Genomic DNA, 22,104 nt, shown 5'->3' with positions numbered 1-22,104 from the left:
TATGCATAAACTTTTGTTTTTGTTGAATAAGAATGCAATTATTTCTTTATCTTAATGGAAATTATTGACCGCCATTGGATTTTTGTACTCTTAGTTTAGGATTAGTTGCTTTTCATAAAATTAAAAGTATATCAGAGAAAATTTCTAAATTGTTTTTTGCTTTGTTTAAAATTATATTTCTTTCTTTTTTTGATTTAAATAAAAAATGCTTCTTTTTATCAGAAATAATGGAACGTCAATTGAAATCAGTCATTATAAATGCCTTTAGATAAGTAATTTTGTATAACATGTGAATAATGTACGGAAAAAAATACTTAAACTTTTCTTTGTGTTGAATATGAATGCTATCATTTCTTTATTTTTATAGAAAATATGAATCGCCATTTGATTTCAGTACTTTTTGTACATCAAGATTGGTTGTTTTTCAAAATTTATGCTGAACTTCAGGGAAAAGATACTAAATTTTTGTTCGTGTTGCTTTTAAATGCAAATATTTCTTTTTTTATCAGAAATAATGGAATGTCAATTGCAGCCTGTATGAAATTTTACACCCGTCATTTAGGCGTAAATGAGACGTCATTTTATGAAAATTACAAGCGTAAAATATATTAGAAGTAATATTGCTTTCCAGGCGTAAATGAGCAGTAATCCGGGCGTCAGTTGGACGGAATATGAGGCGAAATATGCAAATTAGTTACGCCCGTAAAATGCTTCTAGAAATTACGCCTACAAATATTACTCCTGGAAAAGACTTAATATGACGCCTGGAATAAAACTGACGCCAGGAAAAAAAAATACGCCTGGAATAAAAAAAATTACGCCTGGAAAAAAGTTATGCCTTGAATATGAAAGAAAAAAACCTGATTCACAAAAACAGTCCCTTTTTTTTTCAATAATGCGAGCTGATTTTCAAAAATAAATAATGAGATTTGAATGAAGACAAATTAAATTATGATAATATACAAATTGTACAGATCATTGCCAGTTTTTCTTTAACAAAAGGGATTAGTATACATTGGTCGTAAATATAAGATTTTATCATGAATCAAAAATCCAAACATAAGTACATACAAATATAAACAACAAATTTTAATAACAAATGTCATACATTAAAAGAATTATTAAATTTGAGTTTTTCCAACATTTTTGGACATATTTCAGATGAAATGTCTCTTTTTGTCTAAATTATTTATCTCTAAAGTTTTTTGCTGGGTGTTTTAATCTGTTTTCTGGCATAGCTTATCATTTCTGTAATGGTATCGTTAAGTAGTTGTTCTGTTGGTGTAGTATAGCTGTTTTTCTTGCACCAAACAATCACATAATCTGCAAATAATAAATATTATTACTTTGTCTTTGTTTTATTCAAACCCAAGTATCAGTAAAGAATTTCTGAGCAAAAGAGTTATGACATCTTATTCATAAAATTGCTTTTTGGCATTGATTATCAGCTTGATTACATTTAGCTAAGTCCTTGGCAAATCATGCAATTAAAGCATCAAATTGCATTTAAAAATTTAAAGAAAAAAAATCATGTTAACACCTTGTGAGATAAATAAACTGAACATGTATGTGAATGTTTAATGGATTTTGCCACCAAGCTTTTTGTAAATTAAACCAGATCTCTGACACAAAACGCTGTTGTCTTATCTCATTAAAATTGTCAAATACCCATTGCTAAAAAGGATTTTAAAATTCACTATATACAATGAATACACCCCCCAAGGGTGACTGAGGAATAGAAGTATGGTCAGCATTGGTCTTCCTCCGACCGGCAGTAAAACCCGTGCTAAAGTGGGGCGTCCGTTTGGCTGTGCGGGATGTACAAATTTGCAGCCACGTCCGGTCAGAATGGGGACGTTAAATCCGATGCCTCGTGTAAAGAGAGTGCCACGCTCTTTGAACGTTAAGAACCCTTGCAACAACTCTTTGAGGGGTCCGTAGGTGACCTGTTGCAAGGCTAAATTTCTGTCTCTATCCAATATACCCTCATTTCCCGTGGCAGTCTAAATTTCTCCGACCTTAATCCCTTAATCTATTACAGAACCTACCTATTGTATTTATTGTTAACTTGTTCTCGTCCTGAATATGCATGAAATATTTGCCACTTGACGTTAAGCAACCAACAATCAATCAATCAATACAATGAATACATCAACAGTGCAATTTATCATCTTCAGATAATAGACAAAACCAAAAATTTAGAATCTTTTAGTTGAAAGCAATACTAATTATTTCGAGTCATACCTTTCAGTGTATTCACTGTTTCCCTTTTTAATGGCTGTCTGAAGTCACCCTCCTTCTTTGTACCTATACCCTGTCCCCTGGAGTTTGCCATCTCTGGTACAGAAAACATGCTGGATAACAGCTTGTAACACAGTGTGTATCCCACCTTTTGAGACTTTTTGGCTGCGGATATGGCCTTTCTGAGTTTATCAACCAGTATGTCATGGGATTCTAGTTATTTTACCTGTCAAAATAAGAGGTATATTTATGTTTTGTCAACCTTATGACTATAGTAAGATTAGGGAACAGATTAATACATGGCCTGTTCCATAGCGGCCCATACTGATTTTATAACACACCCCATATCAACTAGACCATATGAAGCCACATAGGGCTGATATTGATTTTCAGTCTGGTGTGAATTTATGGCTAGTTTATTTCCGCTCGTTACACTTGAGTAAAAACTGTCATATTCATGCTAAGTATATGATGAAAAGTGATATATGCAGGCTATTCAATAGAAACATCTTAAATATCCTATAAACATATAATTATTCTCATTATAAAAGTAACTTGAGGAGATTATTTTAATTATTAAAACTTAAAAGTAACAAAAGCCTAATGTAAGCATTTCCTAGAAACTTTTATGGCAAACATATACCAAATAAACTCATGAAATCTTCATTTCTGCATAATTTTGAAATTATCAATAAGAGATAGCTCAACAAAAGTGTTTTTCCAATTGAAAGATCTTTCACAGGCAGAAAAGTGAAGAAAAAAGGAACTTTGGTAAATTAAGACATACCATTTTCCCATCTTTGATTACATTTTCAGATAATTTTTCAGATCTCTGTAACACTGTTTCTGATGCAGTTGACTGGTGATTGTCAGAAATATCCATCTGGAAACAGTAAATTAGAATTGTTATTTCTATTGTATATTGTAAGGACTTGAAGAGCGTATACTCTGAGTGAAACATAAAATATACATAATTAATAATGACCATACACATAATAATTTTTGTTTGATATATACCAGCAGCAAATTTAAATACATGTATATAAATACATTTGTACAAGTCGAAATTGAAAACAATTTTCAAACCTATGAGTGCGTTTGATAAAAACCACACACGTATAAAAATTGTGGTTTTTATTCTACGCAATCATAGTTTTGAACAGTGTTATCAATTTGGACTTGTATATATATATTATATATATATTGATTTTCTGTCTTTCATATTTTTCTATGCAAAAATCAGGTTTTTTGTTTTTTTTTCTTGTTTACATGATTATTTTTTAACTTTTATCATGTTGGTCCCTTTTATAGCTTACTATACAGTATGGTTTAACTAAATCCTTAAGTCACTGGCTGATAATGTCTGTCTATAGAGACATTGGCAATAATACCACATCTTCTTTATTTATATATTGTGCATTTAATATTGTAATATGTTATATTAATGGTCAATCTACTGAAAGATTTTAACCCCTTCCTATTTGTTGTCCATGCATATATTTCATTCCATTCATCTAAAACTATCAATATCTAAGCTAAGATGTTTTGCACGTGAAAATGAAGTGAGTGCTTGACCAACACAATTGTACCATTAAATAATCTCAAACATTCTTTGTCCGATTGAAAAATTCAAAGTAAATCTATTTAAAGCATTACCAAAATTTGATATTATGCCACAAGCATCATTACAAAACCATGGGTAAAAAATGTGAGACTTATACTTGAAAAAAAATAATTGTCCACTTAAATTATCTAAGTGCAAAATGTATTCTTAAAAGAGGATTTTAAGTAAAAGACATACCTGTTGCCTGTCACTACTTTTCTTCTGTGTTACAGTTGTTATGTTGTTTTTTCTCCAAATTTATGTTTTAACTGTTTTGGTGGTGTCGAGTGGGGGAGTGCTTGAGTTCAAATACCAGCTAGTTCAAACCAAAGACTTTAAAAGTTGGTATTTGCTGTTTCTCCGCTAAGCACTTGGCATTAAAGTGTAAGAGCAAGGACTGATTTTTTTTAAACATGAAAAAATAAATTGTTTTTATATTAAATTTTAAATTTAAGAATTTTAAATTTATTAAATCATTAAGATTAATTACCTTGGATTACACATGTGTTTGTAACAGTTGCATCAGAAGATGCTACATGTGTTGGAATCTCATCACAAACAGCGTCCATGGCATTTGTGCATACTTTCCATGTTGATGTTATATCAACAGGGACAGGCAGCATGATGTTTGGTTGAACATCCACATTGTTATGACCCACGACGTCACTTGATAATGCTGTTGGTACGTCTGGCACTTGTGTTGGTTCTTTCTCTGCTTCTTGGTTACTGTTGCTGTCATCCACAGAAAACTGATGCAGCAAGTCAGAACCAGCTTCATTCAGTATTAGCTGCCCAACTTGCTGCAGCGTGGCCGTTTCACTTTTTTTTCTTTGTTGTTTTTTCAGAGAATGTTATTTTCTTTTTTGTCTGGTCCTTGTCTTTTTTTTTCTTTTTCTACCTTATCCCTTTTCTTTTTCTTTTGACTTAATTCTTCATCCTGTTTTTCTTTTTCTACCTTATTCTTTTTCTTATTCTTGGGAATAAATTCCTCGTCCTGTTTTTCACTTTGTACTACTTTGTCGGTTTTTGTTCTTTTCCTCTTTCCTTTGACATTGTTACCCGACTCGAAAGTGAAAAGTTCTTCTGGTGGGCTCTGATTGTCTCCTTGAACTGGCAATTTGCCTTTTATAATGGCAGTGTAGGCTTTATTAGCAAATGTGTCCAAATATGCTTTATCTGAATGTAAAATAAGTTAATTTTGTTCACTTAGTGCTACTAATTAGTTTATATTTTGTGTTTTTACAAGTATTTACAATTTGACATGTTAATTGTATAAACACCTGTCTACTGTTAAAAATCCAATATATAATGTCCTTAAGATGTCACTTATTTTGTTGGTTTTTGTGTTGAACGGTTGCTGTCTCATTGAAGTATATTTCACATCTCCATATTTCAATAATAATTGCAAAGTCCCTTACATAACATTTCTCTCCTCAGCTCAACCCCCTACCCATGATTATCAATGCATATTAAAAACCAAAAAAATAAAATAATAAAATGCTTCGCTGAGCGCAGCCTGATACGACCGCAGAGGTCGAACCCTGAACAGTTAGGGCAAATTTGGACACAATATTCAAGCTTGATACTGTCTGAATTTGGATTGTGATCAAATTTTTGACATAATATAGCTTCTGACACGAAATAAATGCACATGGTCAAAGATCTTACAAATCTATTGCGCAATACTGTGCAATTGAAGAATTACGCGAGATCTGACAATTCTGAAACCAACTTTAAAAACTATTAGGATCCCTCTAACTCATAACCGTCAGCGGACAATACATGGTTTCCAACTCGACTTCGGTATTTCCAATAATAAAACATTTATGATATTAAACTTACCCTCGCTAACTTTCACAATGGTTCCGTGGTATAATATTTTGGGGGTTCCATATCTCAGTAACAATTTCATTTCCACTTTATGGTGTTCTTTAAAATCTTCAATCAGGCTTAAATCCTGATCTTCCCTCCAAACAACGCTCAAACTACTATCCTCTTCAAAAAATACACACGCGTACATCTTCAAAATATAACTTTAAATTTCTTCTCAAACGATAAATGCAGCGTCCAAAGCAAAATTTTAATGGCGTGGGATATCAGATAACAAGCGACCTCTTCAGACGTGTGAGGTCCATTGAGGGTACAGCATCTGAGATTATTATTTTTATAATTTTATATGGTGTAAATTATAAATTGCTGACTGATAATTACATGAAAAATTTCAAACATGATAAATTTAAGAAATCGAATACATTTCAAAACAAGATTTTCCATATTTACATAGGGATAAACGTCTTTCAAAATACGAGTATTTCTTAAAATAAACTCTCTGGTACCTTGGTAAAAACAGGCGAAGAAGTCGATGCATCATGCTGTGTCTGACTGTCCTAACAGTATCATTTATGTAATTATTTAAACAAACATGGCATCTAACGAAATCAAGAAAAGAAGAAAAAGGGGGCCTTATAGGAAAGACGATGTTTCAAATTTGTCATTTGAGGAAAATGCTGCAGTGGAAAATCTCGAATTTCGTCTGGAATATGATCAGAACAAAGGTGATGATGCTAATTTAACCCTCAGTCTTGATGCTGATGTTTTTATGGCTCTAGAGACCATGCAGAATAAACACGATAAAGAAGAAAAGGCAGAGGAAGTCCCTGAACTATACTTACATAAACAAAATGACAACGAAAGATTTGAAATGGTGAGATAACTTTCTTTTAACTAAAATGTATTTAATACTTTACAGATTATTTATTACTTTCAGACATTCAAACGATTGAAATTCTATTGTTCAACAGATTTTTTTTTTATATTACTTGCTGTCTCTGTCCACGAGCAAATAATCTTTACCTCAATGTACACGATTTTTTTAAATCATATTTATACCCGGAAATATTTCACCGCTACAGTTCCGAATATTGTATATGACCAGAAGTAAGAAATTGTTCGAAGGTATTTGTCAAAATATTTGTAAACCTGTAAACTTGGCTCGTGAATAGAGTGCATTGAAAGAAAAATAAACCCGTGAATATTTGCAAAAATTCAAGTAAGGAATATTGAACATTGTAATATCTTTCACAGAAATACACTATACATGATAATAGTGAATACAACATACATACACGAGATTCCAATCTCGATTTTATCAAAAGCTTCATAACTACCTGGGTTGACCTGGGACTGGGTTCATTTGGGGAGTGCTCATATCATAAAGCAGATTTTCCATATTTAAAAGTCACCTATAAGAATGTCACTTCTTTTAAACTGTGTCTTACTGTGCATATTGCAGTGTGTTTGTTTTTTCTACATTGGCTAGAGGTACAATGTATAGCCTAGGAGGAGGGTTGCAACTTGAGAACTTAAAAAAAACACGTTTAACCTGTCACATTTTTGCGCCTGTTCCAAGTCAGGAGCCTCTGGCCATTGTTAGTCTTGTATGATTTAATTTAAGTTTCTTTAATCATGTTAATACATTTCAGAGTTAAGTATGACATCAATTATCACTGAACTAGTTCATATTTTTGTTTAGGGGCCAGCTGAAGCATGCATTAGGGTGCAGGATTTTCTTCCTGTATTGTAGACCCATTGGTGGCCTGTGTTGTTTTCTGCTCTTTGGTCGGGTTGTTGTCTCTTTGACATTCCCCATAGCATTTTAACTCTCTTGCTGTCACTAATTTAATATGGTTACATATTTCATGTCCCAGAAAATATGGCAGCTGGCCTTTGGACATCTGTGATGTGACATAGACCAACTATTCATTCAATTTATTATATTTAGCCCCAATGACAAAACATTGGGGTCCCATTTAAGAAAAGTATTACAGACAGTATAATCTTTGGTGTTTTATTTCAAACAGGGAAATTAATGAACATTATTATATATAAGTGCTTGCATAATTTAAGCATCTACATTTTTGTACATTTTTTATACGCCCGTCAAAATTTTGACGGGACGTATTATGGTATACAAATGTCATCTGTCCGTCTGTCTGTCCGGCGTAAACATGTCGCACCGTAACTTCCCAGGTAGCACAACACATTTTCAAAACATTTTTATAAGGTTGTATAAATGTCGTCTCAAAACGTTGTCGAAAAAATATTTTCGTGATGTTATGTAGATATTTTTTCTTGTATTTTAAAAACATTTATTTAAAACATTTTTTGAAAATGTTTTTACAATGATGTAAGAATATTCATGAAAATGTTTTCAATGACATTTTTTAAGATATTTTGTTTGAATGTTTTATAAATGTTCAGAAGATATGTACGTTCTACCTCCGAAAAACATTTTAAAAGCATATGAGTAAAACATTCTTAACAATATTGATGCGATGTTTTTAAAACATTTTCTTAAAATGTTTCATGAAATGTTTTAATAACATGCCTTTTAGATATTTTAACAACATTTCTTCATAATATTTGATGAAAACATTTTTAAAACGTTACCCATTTAATATTGAGAAAATGAATTTATAAAACATTTTGTTACTAATATTTTAACAACATTTTAAAATAATATTATGAATACATTTACCCAAAAAGCATTTTAAAAACGTTACGCATTTAATATTGAGAAAATGAATTTATAAAACATTTTGTTGCTAATATTTTAACAACATTTTAAAAAAATATTATGAATACATTTACCAAAAAACATTTTATAGAAAATGTTTAAAAAAGTTTTGCAAACATTAATTTAGGTTATGGAAGAAAAACTTTATTTCATCAAATGACAGTGATTGAAGCGGTACTTCCCATATATGGCCTTTTACAGTGCACGTATTGCTATTTTCCGGATTTTCTGTTCCAGTACCGACAACAAAAGTTTACACATTTAAAATCTAACTGTTCCTGATGACCAACGAACATGATCCGAAGCAATTTTGGAAACCAGTAACCGGAAGTTTTATTCACCGCCATGCTGTAAACAAAGACAAAGGAAACGTACAAAATAAAGAATAACCATATCATGCGTTAAAACTGGTAAGATGTGACACTAGTTCACATTTATAAAACATTGTTATGCTTCTGGAAATATCTTGGTTAATTTGATTAATATATTCCAAGAACTAATACGAGTGTAAGCAAGCACAATGCAAAAAGGGGGGTGATGATTTAGTCTACCTAGATGTTATGATGTTTATGTAAAGTGAACATTACGAATTATACAAAAAGGGTTAAACTTAAGGGTTATTTATATGATTTTAAAATTCATAAATGTAATCACTTGTAACCAGTGAGCATGTCTGAAAAGTTCTGTGTTACAAGTCAGCCCTTTGACGCTTTGTTGGCTTTAACAGACTGAGCTATTTAAGCAGTACTTCCTTAGCTCAATCGCTGGCTACGTATCTACTAGTCAAGGGAATCTCAAACACGCAATGGTTAGCTATAAAAACACAATATACGCATACCAATCGACTGGCATATATTTCCGCCCCAAAATATCTATAATGATATGCGCCCCTGTGCTATAATATATTGTTTATGTAACTTGTACATTTGTGTTTAACCCTACAGCCCAGCCCAAGGCCAGATAATTATTTATGTGCCGGTCCCAAGACAGAAGTTTGATTTAGTAGTTGTCGGTTCATTTCTGACATATTTGTTTTATAAATTATGCCATTAGTTTCATTGTTTGAATTGTCTTTAATTATACGCCCGTTTACGGGACGTATTATAGTATACCGTTGTCCGTATGTCTGTCGTCAACATGTCGGACATTAACTCATAAATGCTTTAACCAATTTAAATAAAACTTTTTAAATTTTAGATTTTACGTTTTCGAGTTCTGGAGTTTTATTAATTAAAAATAGCGGGGATTTTCTAGTTTTCGGACAATAACTCAAAAACGCTTTCAGCAGTTCTCTTTAAACTTTGGTGAATAGTTTATATCTATTGACTCAAGCTCCCTTTCAATTTTCATGAATTTCTGATTTGACATTGAGAAATGATTGAACTTTTTTCTTCGAAAAATGCGACGGGCCTATCATGCGCTCATGGCGCAGCTGTTTTTTTTTTAATGTTGTGGCCTTTGTAGCTGACTAATACAATGTGACTTTTTCTTACCTGTATTTTATTTATTTTGTTTATTTTAACTTTTGTAGGATCAATTAGCATGATTAGACGTACCAAAATTTAGGAGAGATTTTCAGAAATGCAGATTAAAATTGAGAATGGAAATGGGGATTATATAGAAGAATATAAGCTTAGAAATGATTCAATGATACATGTCTTTTTTTATAAACTGGTGAAATCTACCGTTACACTTTTGTAATAATAAAACGACCCAAACTCTACAGATGTATAAAGTAGCTACAATTGTTGCTTCTGAATCCATTAACACTGATTAGATGACACTTTTCAAAATATTTTTGTGAAAACACTGGATTAAATTTAAGAAAAATAGTTTATTGTGTAATTCAATGAAATTAGCTGAATTTCCACTCGTTTAATCACTAAATGTCAATGCTAAACAGAAGGACTAATTTGTTTACACTTTATTTTACAGAAGCCAGCCGATGTCAAAAGAAATAAAAAGAATGGAACAAAAGAAACTTTGAAAAAGAACAGTGATACGAAAATATTGAATAAATGTTTTGCATTTATAATTGTAGTTCTATCTTGTATAGTGTTGCCTAAGGCAGCAAAGAAAACAGTCAAAAAACTTCAGGAAAAATCAGAAAAAAACCATGACAAATTATTACGTGTACAATGTATTACAAAAAATAGGGTTATGTCAATGATACATCAATCCGACAAAAGTAAACAAAATATATGTAGATTCAACTGCAATCAACAAACAATTGTAAAAGGAGATGTGGGGTAAAGATCAGTATGACAGCAGTTGTTTTTCAGATGCAGATCCAGGATTATGAAAAGAGGGGCCACAGGCTCTAAACTAGACAAAGTTTGAGTGAAATAGTAGGAATTAGATTAACCATAATTGTAGCTCCATAAGGGGACCCAGGACCCCCCCCCCCCCCTCCCCCGTCCCCAGATCAAACATGATTAAAATGTTTTTTGAATATTTTATAAAACATTTGAATGATGATGTTAGAAAACATTGTTCTAATGATATTCATATAACATTTAAATGATGTTTTGAGAATATGAACATTATTAAAACATTTTGTAAAATGTTTTTTTAACATTTTCACAACATTTTATCCTGCAAAAACATTTTTTTTTATGTTTTAAAAATGTTTCAAGGATATTTTATAAACAAGCATATTTAACATGTTTAAAACATTTACAAAACATTTTACAAACATTGTCAACAAAGTTAAGAAACGTTTTAATGATGTTTTAAAAATATCCTGGACATGTTATTGAAAATGTTTTAAAAATATTTTTAGCGCCATACATTGTAACGTGATTTTGATATTTTCACAACATTTTTCAAAATGTTTTTAAAACATAAACACAATGTTTTTGTGTTAACTGGGTTGAGAACGACTTATCCAAATTTCATGAAACTTAAAATAGTTGTTTCTTATGATAGTCAAACGATCTGTATACATTTTGGTGAAAATAAGATTAAACTTTTTGAGTTACGGGACTTAGTAACTAAAACAGGTGTGTGTTTTTTTTTTCACATGTCGCGCCGTATCTCAAAAACAGTTTATGATTATTGCTTAAAACTTTACACACTTCTAAGTTATATTAATCTTAAGATCTGTATACTTTTTGGTGATGATTCAAAATTTTATTTTAGAGATATTGAGTATTTTGTTAAACAAGGTGGAGGGGGTTTTCACTTGTCGCGCCGTATCTCAAAAACGATTTATGATTATTGCTTAAAATTTTACACACCTCTCAGTTATATTAATCTAAAGATCTGTATACTTTTTGGTTTTGATTCAAAATTTTATTTTAGAGATATTGAGTTTTTTGTAAAAAAAGGGGGCTTTAGCATGTCAGAAACTATTTATGATTATTGCATAAAAATTCACACACAAGACGACGGGCGTATCATGCGCTCATGGCGCAGCTGTTTTTTGTATATGGGGACATATGTGACAATTTGGTACATACAGTGCTGACACATGTGTTCTTCTGCCAGCAAAAAGGTTGCTTATATTATTAGTTACATGGTGTGTTAGTGACCTAATACAATATATATGGGGTCAGTAATTTCCATATGGGGTGAGAGTGAAGCTCGAATCCTCATATGGAATTTACTGACCCCACATATATCGTATTATGTCACTACCACACCGTGTAACGAATTTATCTTACCGACGATCTTCACATGTCGTATTTTGACTAGCGGCCTTTCAAAGTGCAAGTCTTCAATACTTAGTAGATCCTACTTTCATTTGTCTATACAAAAAAACAAATGCCAACAATAACAACTTTTTAGCTTTAAATTTGTTTTATGAATTTATTTCAATCGTTCATTACATGTATCTTTTTCTTTGTCTGTTAAATCCTTTCAGATTTCTTTTTTTTTTTTTTTTGAAAGGGAAGTAACTCCGTTATGCCAACAATAACAACTTGTTAGCTTTAATTATGTTTTATGAACTTTTTTCAACCTTTCATCACCAATTTCTTCGTTTGTTGAATCAGATTTTTCCTCAACACCGTGTTGTTTTCATGTTATAAAGGGTTGTTGCATTTTTATTGTTTTGAAAGGGAAGTAACTTCTTACTAACCTCATATGGTTGCTAACCCTATATGGCAACTAACCATGTATTTTTTAGGCCACCCTATACCAAATATACATAGTCACCACGTGTAGTCCTTTAACCAATCATATCTCTATAAATCTATAGGAGGTAAGATGAATATATATATGAATATTTTGTAGAAACGGAATGTCAATTTTTGTTCAAATAATGTGGGGTTTTTTTCTTGGCCTTTGACAGTGCCAGCTGGTTACGAGTAAGTTTGTATATATATATCTATGTACAAAAATGTATGTTGGTGTTGCTCATTGTTGAAGGTCTACCTGTAACGTAACGTCCAGGTAATTTAGTCTCATGTGGATAATTGTCTCTTTGACACTCAAACCATCGTACCACAGATTTTTTCATCCCCCCCTTTTTTTGTATATGGGGAATTAAGTTTTACCCTTGTCGGTCCATAGGTCCCGAAAATGGTTTTTGTTCTTATGTAACAAATATCCACTTTATTTTCTGTAGTACTAAAATACTGTTTTTTTTTTGTTTGCAGGTCTGTAGTGACTCTGATGATGTTATCCAGGACTCTCATACAATTGAATTCCAAGAAGAGGATGTACTCATATCAGAGAGGGCATCTTGAAGAGGATATGTCTGACCTGACATTAGATCAATCAAACAATGATTTTGATAATTTTATGAGCATTAATGATGAAGAAGAAATGCATCTTTATAGTGATGATTCTGACATTGAAATAGACAATACTATAGGTAATAATTCTTCTGAATATGGAAATATAGAGAATTCAGATACTTTTGATGAAGATATGGAGCCTTTGTATCCTGGATCATCTGTTACAGTTGGTGCATTTATGCTGCTGATAACTTTTTTTTGCATGAAGCATAATCTTGTTGGAGATGGCATTTTACAGCTTCTAAATATAATAGCTTTCATTCTTCCCCCTGGACATCAACTTTGTACAAGTCTTCATGAATACAAGAAGTATTTTCAGAATCTAAAAAATCCTATACGTAAACACTTTTATTGCAATCATTGTCTTGGAATGATCGTAGACGAAAATGTGCTGGTTTGTCCTTATCCAGGATGCAACAAAACATTAACTAAAGATATGAAGGTTTATTTTATTGAGATACCAGTTGAATCACAAGCGCAAAATCTTTTTGCACAACAAGGATTCTATGACAAATTACAAAATCGATTTACTAGTTCGAAGACAACTGATGGTGCCACTTACAAAGAAATATCAGATGGATATTTATATCAATTATACAGTGAAAATGATGGACCTTTAAGTCAACCAGAAAATATTTCCTTTACCTTTAACACTGATGGTGCTCCAGTCTTTAAAAGTAGTAAAGTTTCTGTTTGGCCATTATTTTTGGTGATCAGTGAACTTCCATACAAACTACGGATGATGAAAGAAAATATGATTTTAGCTGGTCTTTGGTTTGGTAACCAAAAACCATCCATGAGCACTTTCCTTTCACCTTTCTTCGATTCATTCAAGAAGTTAAACAATGGTATTAATTGTTTCTCTCCAGAGCGAGGAAACTTTTAAAGCAAAGCTTATTTACTATGTGGTACTGCTGACCAACCTGCAAGGTGCATGTTATGTAATGGTGTACAATACAATGGAAGTTATTCATGTTGGAAATGTATGCAGAAAGGTGAGACAGCAAAAAGTGGGAAAGGACATGCACATGTTTTTCCATTTATTCAAGACAATCCCAAAGGTCCACAAAGATGCAGAGAAAATGTCATTGAAGATTTAAGAAATGCTTTACAAAATATGGAAAACAAATCAAAAGTCATTGCAGTGAATATAATTAAAGGTCCATCGTGGCTAACATTTTCCCATTGTTTAATATAATAGATGGAATAGCTATAGACTATATGCACGGTGTATTATTAGGTGTAATGAAATTAATGCTAAAATTATGGTTTTCCCCACAACTCAAGAACAAGTTTTTCAGTTTTACATTGCTGATGTTGATTAAAAACTGCAAAGTATTCGCCCAACATTGATATAACTCGTTTACCTAGGTCCATTGAAAATGATTTGAAATACTGGAAAGCTAATGAATATAGATCATTTTTATTGTATTATAGCCTTCCTATTTTACATGGTACACTAGACAATACTAGATTTAATCATTTTGCTCTTCTCATAAATGCTATACATATTCTTTTTAAGAATGGCTCAACTAAAAATGAAATTATGAGAGCTGAATCATTCTTGATGGAATTTAATTCTTATTTTGAACAATTGTATGATATATGTTATATGACTTTAAATGTTCATCAGCTTGTTCATCTGGCAGATAGTGTTAAATGTCTAGGACCATTATATACTCATAGTTGTTTTTCCTTTGAAGATAAAAATGGTTACTTGTTAAAAATGATTCGTGGAACTCAAAATATTGACAATCAAATAATTACTGGTGTATCTATTGTGCAAAAAATTCCTGAATTAAAGCTAAAATTCATTGTCGAGGGACTGAATTGGACAAACTGTACAAATCAATTGAATCCCCAAATATCTTAAAAAGAGTGGAAATGATTTATATTTTGGGAAGTATTAAAATGAGAACACTAACAAAACATGCATTTGATGCATTATGTAAATTTTTGGATTTTGCACCGCCAAATGATTATTTTGCAACCTTCAAACGAATTGAAATGAATGATAACTTAGTTTATGGTATGGAATATGCAAGAATGACTAAAAGAGATATTTCAGCCATCATGTTTAAACACAATGAAAAAGTATGTTTTGGAAGAGTGTGCTTTTTTGTTAGACTAGATTGTATAGAGCAGAGAGCAAAAAAAGTTGTAGCATATACTGAATGTTTAAATGTGCAAATTTTTCTTAACATAGTGGTATTTTGTCCGTCAAGAAGACTGAAATTACACAATGTGTACCTATTATGAACATTATTGAGAGTTGTATGTATATTTGTCGCTTTCCAAATAGGCTAGAGTCTGACTGATAATAAGTGTTCTTCATTTATTTTATAATATTATGTAATTAAAAATTGTTTGCAAGAGAAAAGAAATAGTTTATGCAAGCAACCAAACCTATTTTCGAGTTTTGTCTTATTTATACAAAGGAATTTAGTAAAGAAATACTTTAAATTCAGACGAGCAGGCGAGGGAGAATTAAATAAATTTTAAGACATTTTCTATCATGTATGGTTTGACGCCTGTATAATTTTTCATAAAAATACCTAAGTACAAAATTTCGCCTCAGACTTAGTTGAATTAAGAATTTGCAACTCAATATCTAAATTTTACGCCTCATATTTCTATGAAAAAAGACGTCAGTGAAAATATTTCTGGTCAATATCAAGGCGTAATTTTATTCAAATAAAGATTCTGCCATTTGACGCCCTGAAATAAAATTTTACGCCTAAAATAATTTTTTTGTTCCAGGCGTCATTTTATAAAAATTCCAATTCCTGGCCATCTACAGGCGTCGTTTTAAGTTTACAGGCGGAAACCAGGTGGAATACGCCTGCTTGACGGGTGTATTACGCCTGGTTTGTTCATACGGGTATCAGTCATTATAAATGCCTTTCATTAAGTAATTTTGTATAAGATGTTAATAATTGAAGGATAAATACGCATAAACTTTTGTTTTTGTTGACTAAGAATGCAATCATTTCTTTATTTTAATGGAAATTATTGACCGCCATTGGATTTTGTACTTTTTGTAGTTCAGGATTGGTTGTTTTTCATAAAATTAAAAGAATATCAGAGAAAATATAATAAAATGTTGTTCGCATTGTTTAAAATTACCAATTTTTCTTTTTATGATAACAAAAAATGCAATGTTATTTGTAACTAAAGTTATTTCAATGGCCTCGAGATAAGTTTTTTTTATAAGAATTTTAATAATGTAAGGAGAACAATACTTAAACTTTTGTTTGTGTTGAATACATATACAATAATTTCTTTATTATGACAGAAATCATGAACCACCATTTGTTTTCGGTACTTTTTGTACATCAGGATTTGTTGTTTTTCATAAATTATGCTGAATTTTTGGAAAAAGATACTAAATTTTTGTTCGCATTGCCTAAAAATGCAAATATTTCTTCTTTTATATCAGAAATAATGCAACATCAATTGCAATCAATCATTATAAATGCCTTTAGATAAGTAATTTTGTATAAAATGTGAATAATTGAAGGATAAATATGCATAAACTTTTGTTTTTGTTGAATAAGAATGCTTTCATTTCTTTATTTTAATGGAAATTATTGACCGCCATTGGATTTTTGTACTTTTTGTACATCAGGATTTGTTGTTTTTCATAAATTATGCTGAATTTCAGGGAAAAGATACTAAATTTTTGTTCGCGTTGCTGAAAAATGCAAATATTTCATTTTTTATATCAGATGTAATGCAATGTCGATTGCAATCAGTCATTAGAAATGCCTTTAGATAAGTAATTTTGTATAAGATGTGAATAATTGAAGGATAAATATGCATTAACTTTTGTATTTGTTGAATAAGAATGCTATCATTTCTTTATTGTTATTGAAATTATTGACCGTCATTGGATTTTTGTACTTTTTGTAGTTCAGAATTGGTTGTTTTTCATAAAATTAAAAGAATATCAGAGAAAATATACTAAAAAGTTGTTTGCATTGTTTAAAATTACTATTTTTTTTTTTGATTAAAAAATGCAATGTTTTTTGTAACTAGTTATTTCAAAGGCATCAAGAAAAGATTTTTTATGAGAATTTTAAATATATAAGGCTTAAACCTTTTCTTGTGTTGAATATGAATGCAATAATTTCTTGATTTTGATAGAAATTATCAACCGCCATTCGATTTCAGTACTTTTTGTACATTAGGATTGGTTGTTTTTCCTAAAATATGCTGAATTTAAGGGAAAAGATACTTAATTTTTGTTCGTGTTGCTTTAATATAAAATATTTTTTTCTTTTATATCAGAAAATAAGCAACGTCAATTGCAATCAGTCATTATAAATGCATTAAGATCAGTACTTTTGTATAAGATGTGAATAATTGATGGATAAATATGCATAAACTTTTGTTTTTGTTGAATAAGAATGCAATTATTTTTTTATCTTAATGGAAATTATTGACCGCCATTGGATTTTTGTACTCTTTGTAGTTTAGGATTAGTTGTTTTTCATAAAATTAAAAGTATATCAGAGAAAATTTCTAAATTGTTGTTTGCTTTGTTTAAAATTAAAATGCATCCATAACAAGTAATTGAACTTTAAGCAGTTTTATGCCACAATAAAGTCCCAAGCTTTACACAAGGTCTGATCTTATAAATATCAAAAGATTTTACTTATTGAAAGATTTAACTAATACTATTTCACTAACTTAGGACCAATACGATATTGTCAAATGACGTGATTGTATTGTAACTTCAGTTGCATTGTTTTCTGGACAACCACTCATGAACACCGTTCAAGATCAAATGGTATTCAACTGGAAGAAGTCTATTAAATTGTCAAATCATTAGACATACGTTTTAATGGTAATCTAGTCCGTCGTGTCGTGTTGGTCATTTATCTTCAGTTGCATGAACTGAAATAAAACGAGGTTTAACTAACAAACAAACAAAAAAGAAATCTGATCCTTGAACTTCAGATGAACTCCCAGAAATTTCAGTCATATTCAGTAGCAAATATATTATCTTCTATACATTTCAGAAATGTGTCTAGGTCAATTTTCTTAACACGTCTACTGTCGGAATAGTGATTTAAAAGAAATTTATGTAAGAGTTGAAAAGGCTGCAAAATGAAAGGCAACAATAGTTTACCGATGTTCAATCTCTAAAGTCAGTTATTCTTCACTGTAACTCGGTTGGGTTTGCTTTAATTTTCTGTATATAACATATTTAACTTGTCGAAACACTAAGGTTTTTTCTACCCCTGGAGGGTCCGTAGGTGACCTGTTGCAAGGCTAAATTTCTGTCCCTATCCAATATACCCTCATTTCCCGTGGTAGTCTAAATTTCTCCGACCTTAATCTATTACAGAACCTACCTATTGTATTTATTGTGAACTTGTTCTCGTCCTGAATATGCATGAAATATTTGCCACTGGACGTTAAGCAACCAACAATCAATCAATCAATCTACCCCTGGATCAGCTTGCCGTATCTGTAATTGGCACAAATTTTCTGTATTTAAAGCAGTAAAATAACATTAACGGTACTAATTATTCTGCACCAGATGCGCATTTCGACAAAACCCGTCTCTTTGTTGATAATCGAGTCTTAAAATATAGCCGAAAGCCGGCCAAGGAATCCGAGCTCGCATGAGAGAGATATATTCCTCAATTTTCAAATAATTTCCAAAATTTTGTAACAGCAAAGTTTTATAACACACTATCCGTACAGCGTCGTGTTTGATTTGAACTACTAACATTTTGATGAGTCTTCCCTAGACTAAACGCGCGTCTGGCATACACATTTTAAAGGCTGTTGTTTTTGATGAGGTTGTATGTGCTCTAAACCATCGTCTTTGTGCGCTTGTGTGGACAAAATAAAATTTTGATGGAAAAATTGTTAAAATTATTGATGAATATGCATTTATCTTTTTGTAGATATTATCCTTAAATGACGCATACAACTTCACCTGTCCATCGCAGACACAGTGGAATATTCGAGCAAAATCCATGTGTGATCCTCCAAGAAATTATACTTGCTTATTTGACATAACTTTTAGAGTAAATGTATACAGAGAAAGATGCAGAAGACCTAGACTTTTAGCTGCTGGTATGGCTTTTTAAATATTCAAATATTTGTCCTGTTATTAATAGCATGTAATTTTTTTTAGTTTTGAGCTCTATCAGAGTAAAAAATGTAAGTAATATTTCAAAAAATAACTGTATTTTCATGTATATTAATAAAATGTCTGATAAACAATTAAAAAGAAAGTTTCTTCAATAAATAATAGTCGTTTTATCATTAATTGTATTGCATTGTACATATTGTAAATAAACAAAAAAACTTTGTTGTGAACGTATTCAATTACATGTACCTGAATTAAGAAGTGACAAATGCAGCGGAATATAACGTATACTGTGAAACCATTCATAAAGTATTAAGCACTTTCTTTACTTAACAATTGCAGGTTATAAATACGTCTTTCAGCCGAACTTAAACAGAGCAACATGCATTGCAACTCGATATCAGCCTTTCCTTTTTGACACAATTAAGTACAGTGACTGCACCTATCAAAAATCACTTTGCAGCAGCCTAGGTCAGGAGACGTATGAAATCGGCAACACTACGGTCGACAGAAAATGTATTTGTAATACCGATAGAGGATATGCTTTTGTCAGAAGCTCAAAAAAACAATGTTACTGCAATCCTTCAACTGACGATTGCTCCTGTTATCTCCAAATTAATTCACACAACACAACGGATGGACTGAAAGGTAAGATACAATTCTCTTTTTGTTAGATATAAATATTATCAATACTTAATATTAAAAATCTAAATCGGTTTAGGTGTTAAATTTGGGTTATTTGTAGAATATAGGTTTCTTTATATCTAATGGATCTACTCTATTTTTGGAACCGATTGACGTTTAGTCCCACTGGATATAAACAGCCAAAAAGATCACTTTTGTAAAGCTATCAATAATCATGGATACGTTAATTGTATGAAAATTTAATGTTTATTACATATTTAATTATTCGTAGTACTCGTATTTAAAGAAACAGACGTCCGGTGTACCACATTAAAAGCCCGGTATCTTTGTCGATTTGTTTTTACCCGCATTATTTCCATTTTTCATGTATCGGTTTGTTTCACCTTCAGTATATCCCACATATTTTAATGTTATTCAACAAGAAAAAAAATAGTTATGGCAAGGCTTTAATTGTTACCATGGAATTTAATCAAACTTTTACAGGCTTAGGACGGTTTAGAGATTGACATAATGTCTAAACTCCTGTCCACTGTTGAAGACCTTATGTTGCTCTCTAACGGTCTTTCTTATATTTGTGTCGTCTGGTTTAATTCTAATTAACATTTGCACAATTATCTATTACGAAATGTACATGTTGCACACGAATGTAAAATGAATAACATCTTAAGTTTTATTATAACCAACACAATTTTATAATGTAATGAAAACATTTAAATAAATTTGCAAACATACTGATTATCGAGATTGTGCAAACTAATTTGCTACAGAACATTAAAACTGACTTAAAAGATAATCATTTTTATACCGCTTAAAGAAAGGAAAACATTTTATAAGAAAACCAAACGTGTCAATTATATTTTTCAGATATCAAATGTTATGATGACATGAAAATGACAAGAAGTCCTTACTTAGGAAATATGTAAGTTTTTGTTTATTTCTCTAATTATATCCCTTTGTTATGTCCATTTCTTCTGTAAATTAATTTAGATATAACCATACATTTAATGTCTCTTTAAACTCATTAATAAAGGAATATACATCTAGGTTGTCTGGATTCGCAAGAGACGTCGATAAAAACTAAGTCAGATTCTATTAGCAGCTACTTTGCTTTAGATAGTTGAACACTCCTTTATTATTTCAATTACAATTTGTTTTTATAGTAACTTTTCTCATTTAATCTGTACAAAACTATGTACCAATAGGCACGTGTATATGTTTTTTTCAGGTTCAATAATTCACGGACAATAAAGATCATTCAGTTTGACAACTTCAAATACAACCTTAACTATGTTCCTACAAGTAAGTTTTAACCTGATACTGGAAAGATCAATAAACAATAATAAAGTAATTGAAGACAATACATTTATAATCGTTTTGTGTTGCATTCTGTAAGAAAATAAACATAAAATTTAAACATAATATTTGAAAGCCTTGTTAGGGCAACTGCTGCAAAATTTATTATAAAAATTATGGATTTGTAATGCCTTTTCAGAATTATAAATGATGTCTAAAATGGTCATAGCACATACGAATAATTCGTTCGTTTATTTCAAAAATGCCTAAATGTTTCATATGAATTTTGTCTAAATTATTCTTAGTTAACTTCCCCCAAAGGGTGACTGGGGAATAGAAGTATGGTCACCATTGGTCTTCCTCCGACCGGCAGTAAAACCCTCGCCAAAGTGGGGCGTCCGTTTTGGCTATGCGGAATGTACAAATTTGCAGCCACGTCCGGTCAGAATGGGGACGTTAAATCCGATGCCTCGTGTAAAGAGAGTGCCACGCTTTTTGCACGTTAAGAACCCTTGCAACAACTCTTTGAGGGGTCGTAGGTGACCTGTTGCAAGGCTAAATTTCTGGCCCTATCCAATATACCCTCATTTCCCGTGGCAGTCTAAATTTCTCCGACCTTAATCCCTGACGCCTCTATTGCAGAACCTACCAATTGCATTTATTGTTAATTTGTTCTCGTCCTGAATATGCATGAAATATTTGCCACTGGACGTTAAGCAACCAACAATCAATCTTAGTTAACTTTCTGAATTTTGAATTATGATACAAACAACCATCAATAATGGCTGCTATTCCCAACCTCTAAACAATTGACAAACAAATTTCAAAAAAGAATAAAAATATATCACTTTTGATGTTTTATTTGATTGAATATGGAGACAGGGTTCCGAAAATC

At 31.3% G+C, this 22,104-nt stretch overlaps 2 protein-coding genes across 2 annotated transcripts in view; one reads left to right on the top strand and one right to left on the bottom strand.

Annotated features, from left to right (window-relative positions):
• LOC127732405 (uncharacterized) overlaps positions 1-14,462 on the top strand; it is a 36,120-nt gene extending 21,658 nt beyond the window's left edge. The window contains exon 3 of the mRNA XM_052241448.1: positions 13,022-14,462. Within this exon, the coding sequence (XP_052097408.1) occupies positions 13,038-14,048 (1,011 nt within the window). The 5' untranslated portion in view covers positions 13,022-13,037 and the 3' untranslated portion in view covers positions 14,049-14,462. The remainder of the gene's footprint in view (positions 1-13,021) is intronic.
• LOC127732362 (uncharacterized) lies at positions 514-7,421 on the bottom strand. Its single transcript, XM_052241396.1, has 5 exons — positions 5,627-7,421; positions 4,719-5,020; positions 4,335-4,593; positions 2,245-2,454; positions 514-1,323 (listed from the first exon to the last, which is right to left on the bottom strand). The coding sequence occupies exons 1-5, from the start codon at positions 5,862-5,864 to the stop codon at positions 1,196-1,198; spliced, it is 1,137 nt and encodes a 378-aa protein (XP_052097356.1). The 5' UTR covers positions 5,865-7,421; the 3' UTR covers positions 514-1,195.
• Positions 14,463-22,104: the final 7,642 nt, after the last annotated feature.

This window comes from Mytilus californianus, unplaced genomic scaffold, assembly GCF_021869535.1.
Source record: "Mytilus californianus isolate M0D057914Y unplaced genomic scaffold, xbMytCali1.0.p SCAF_24, whole genome shotgun sequence".
NCBI classification, from domain to species: domain Eukaryota; kingdom Metazoa; phylum Mollusca; class Bivalvia; order Mytilida; family Mytilidae; genus Mytilus; species Mytilus californianus.
This window is presented reverse-complemented; position numbering and strand designations above follow the sequence as displayed.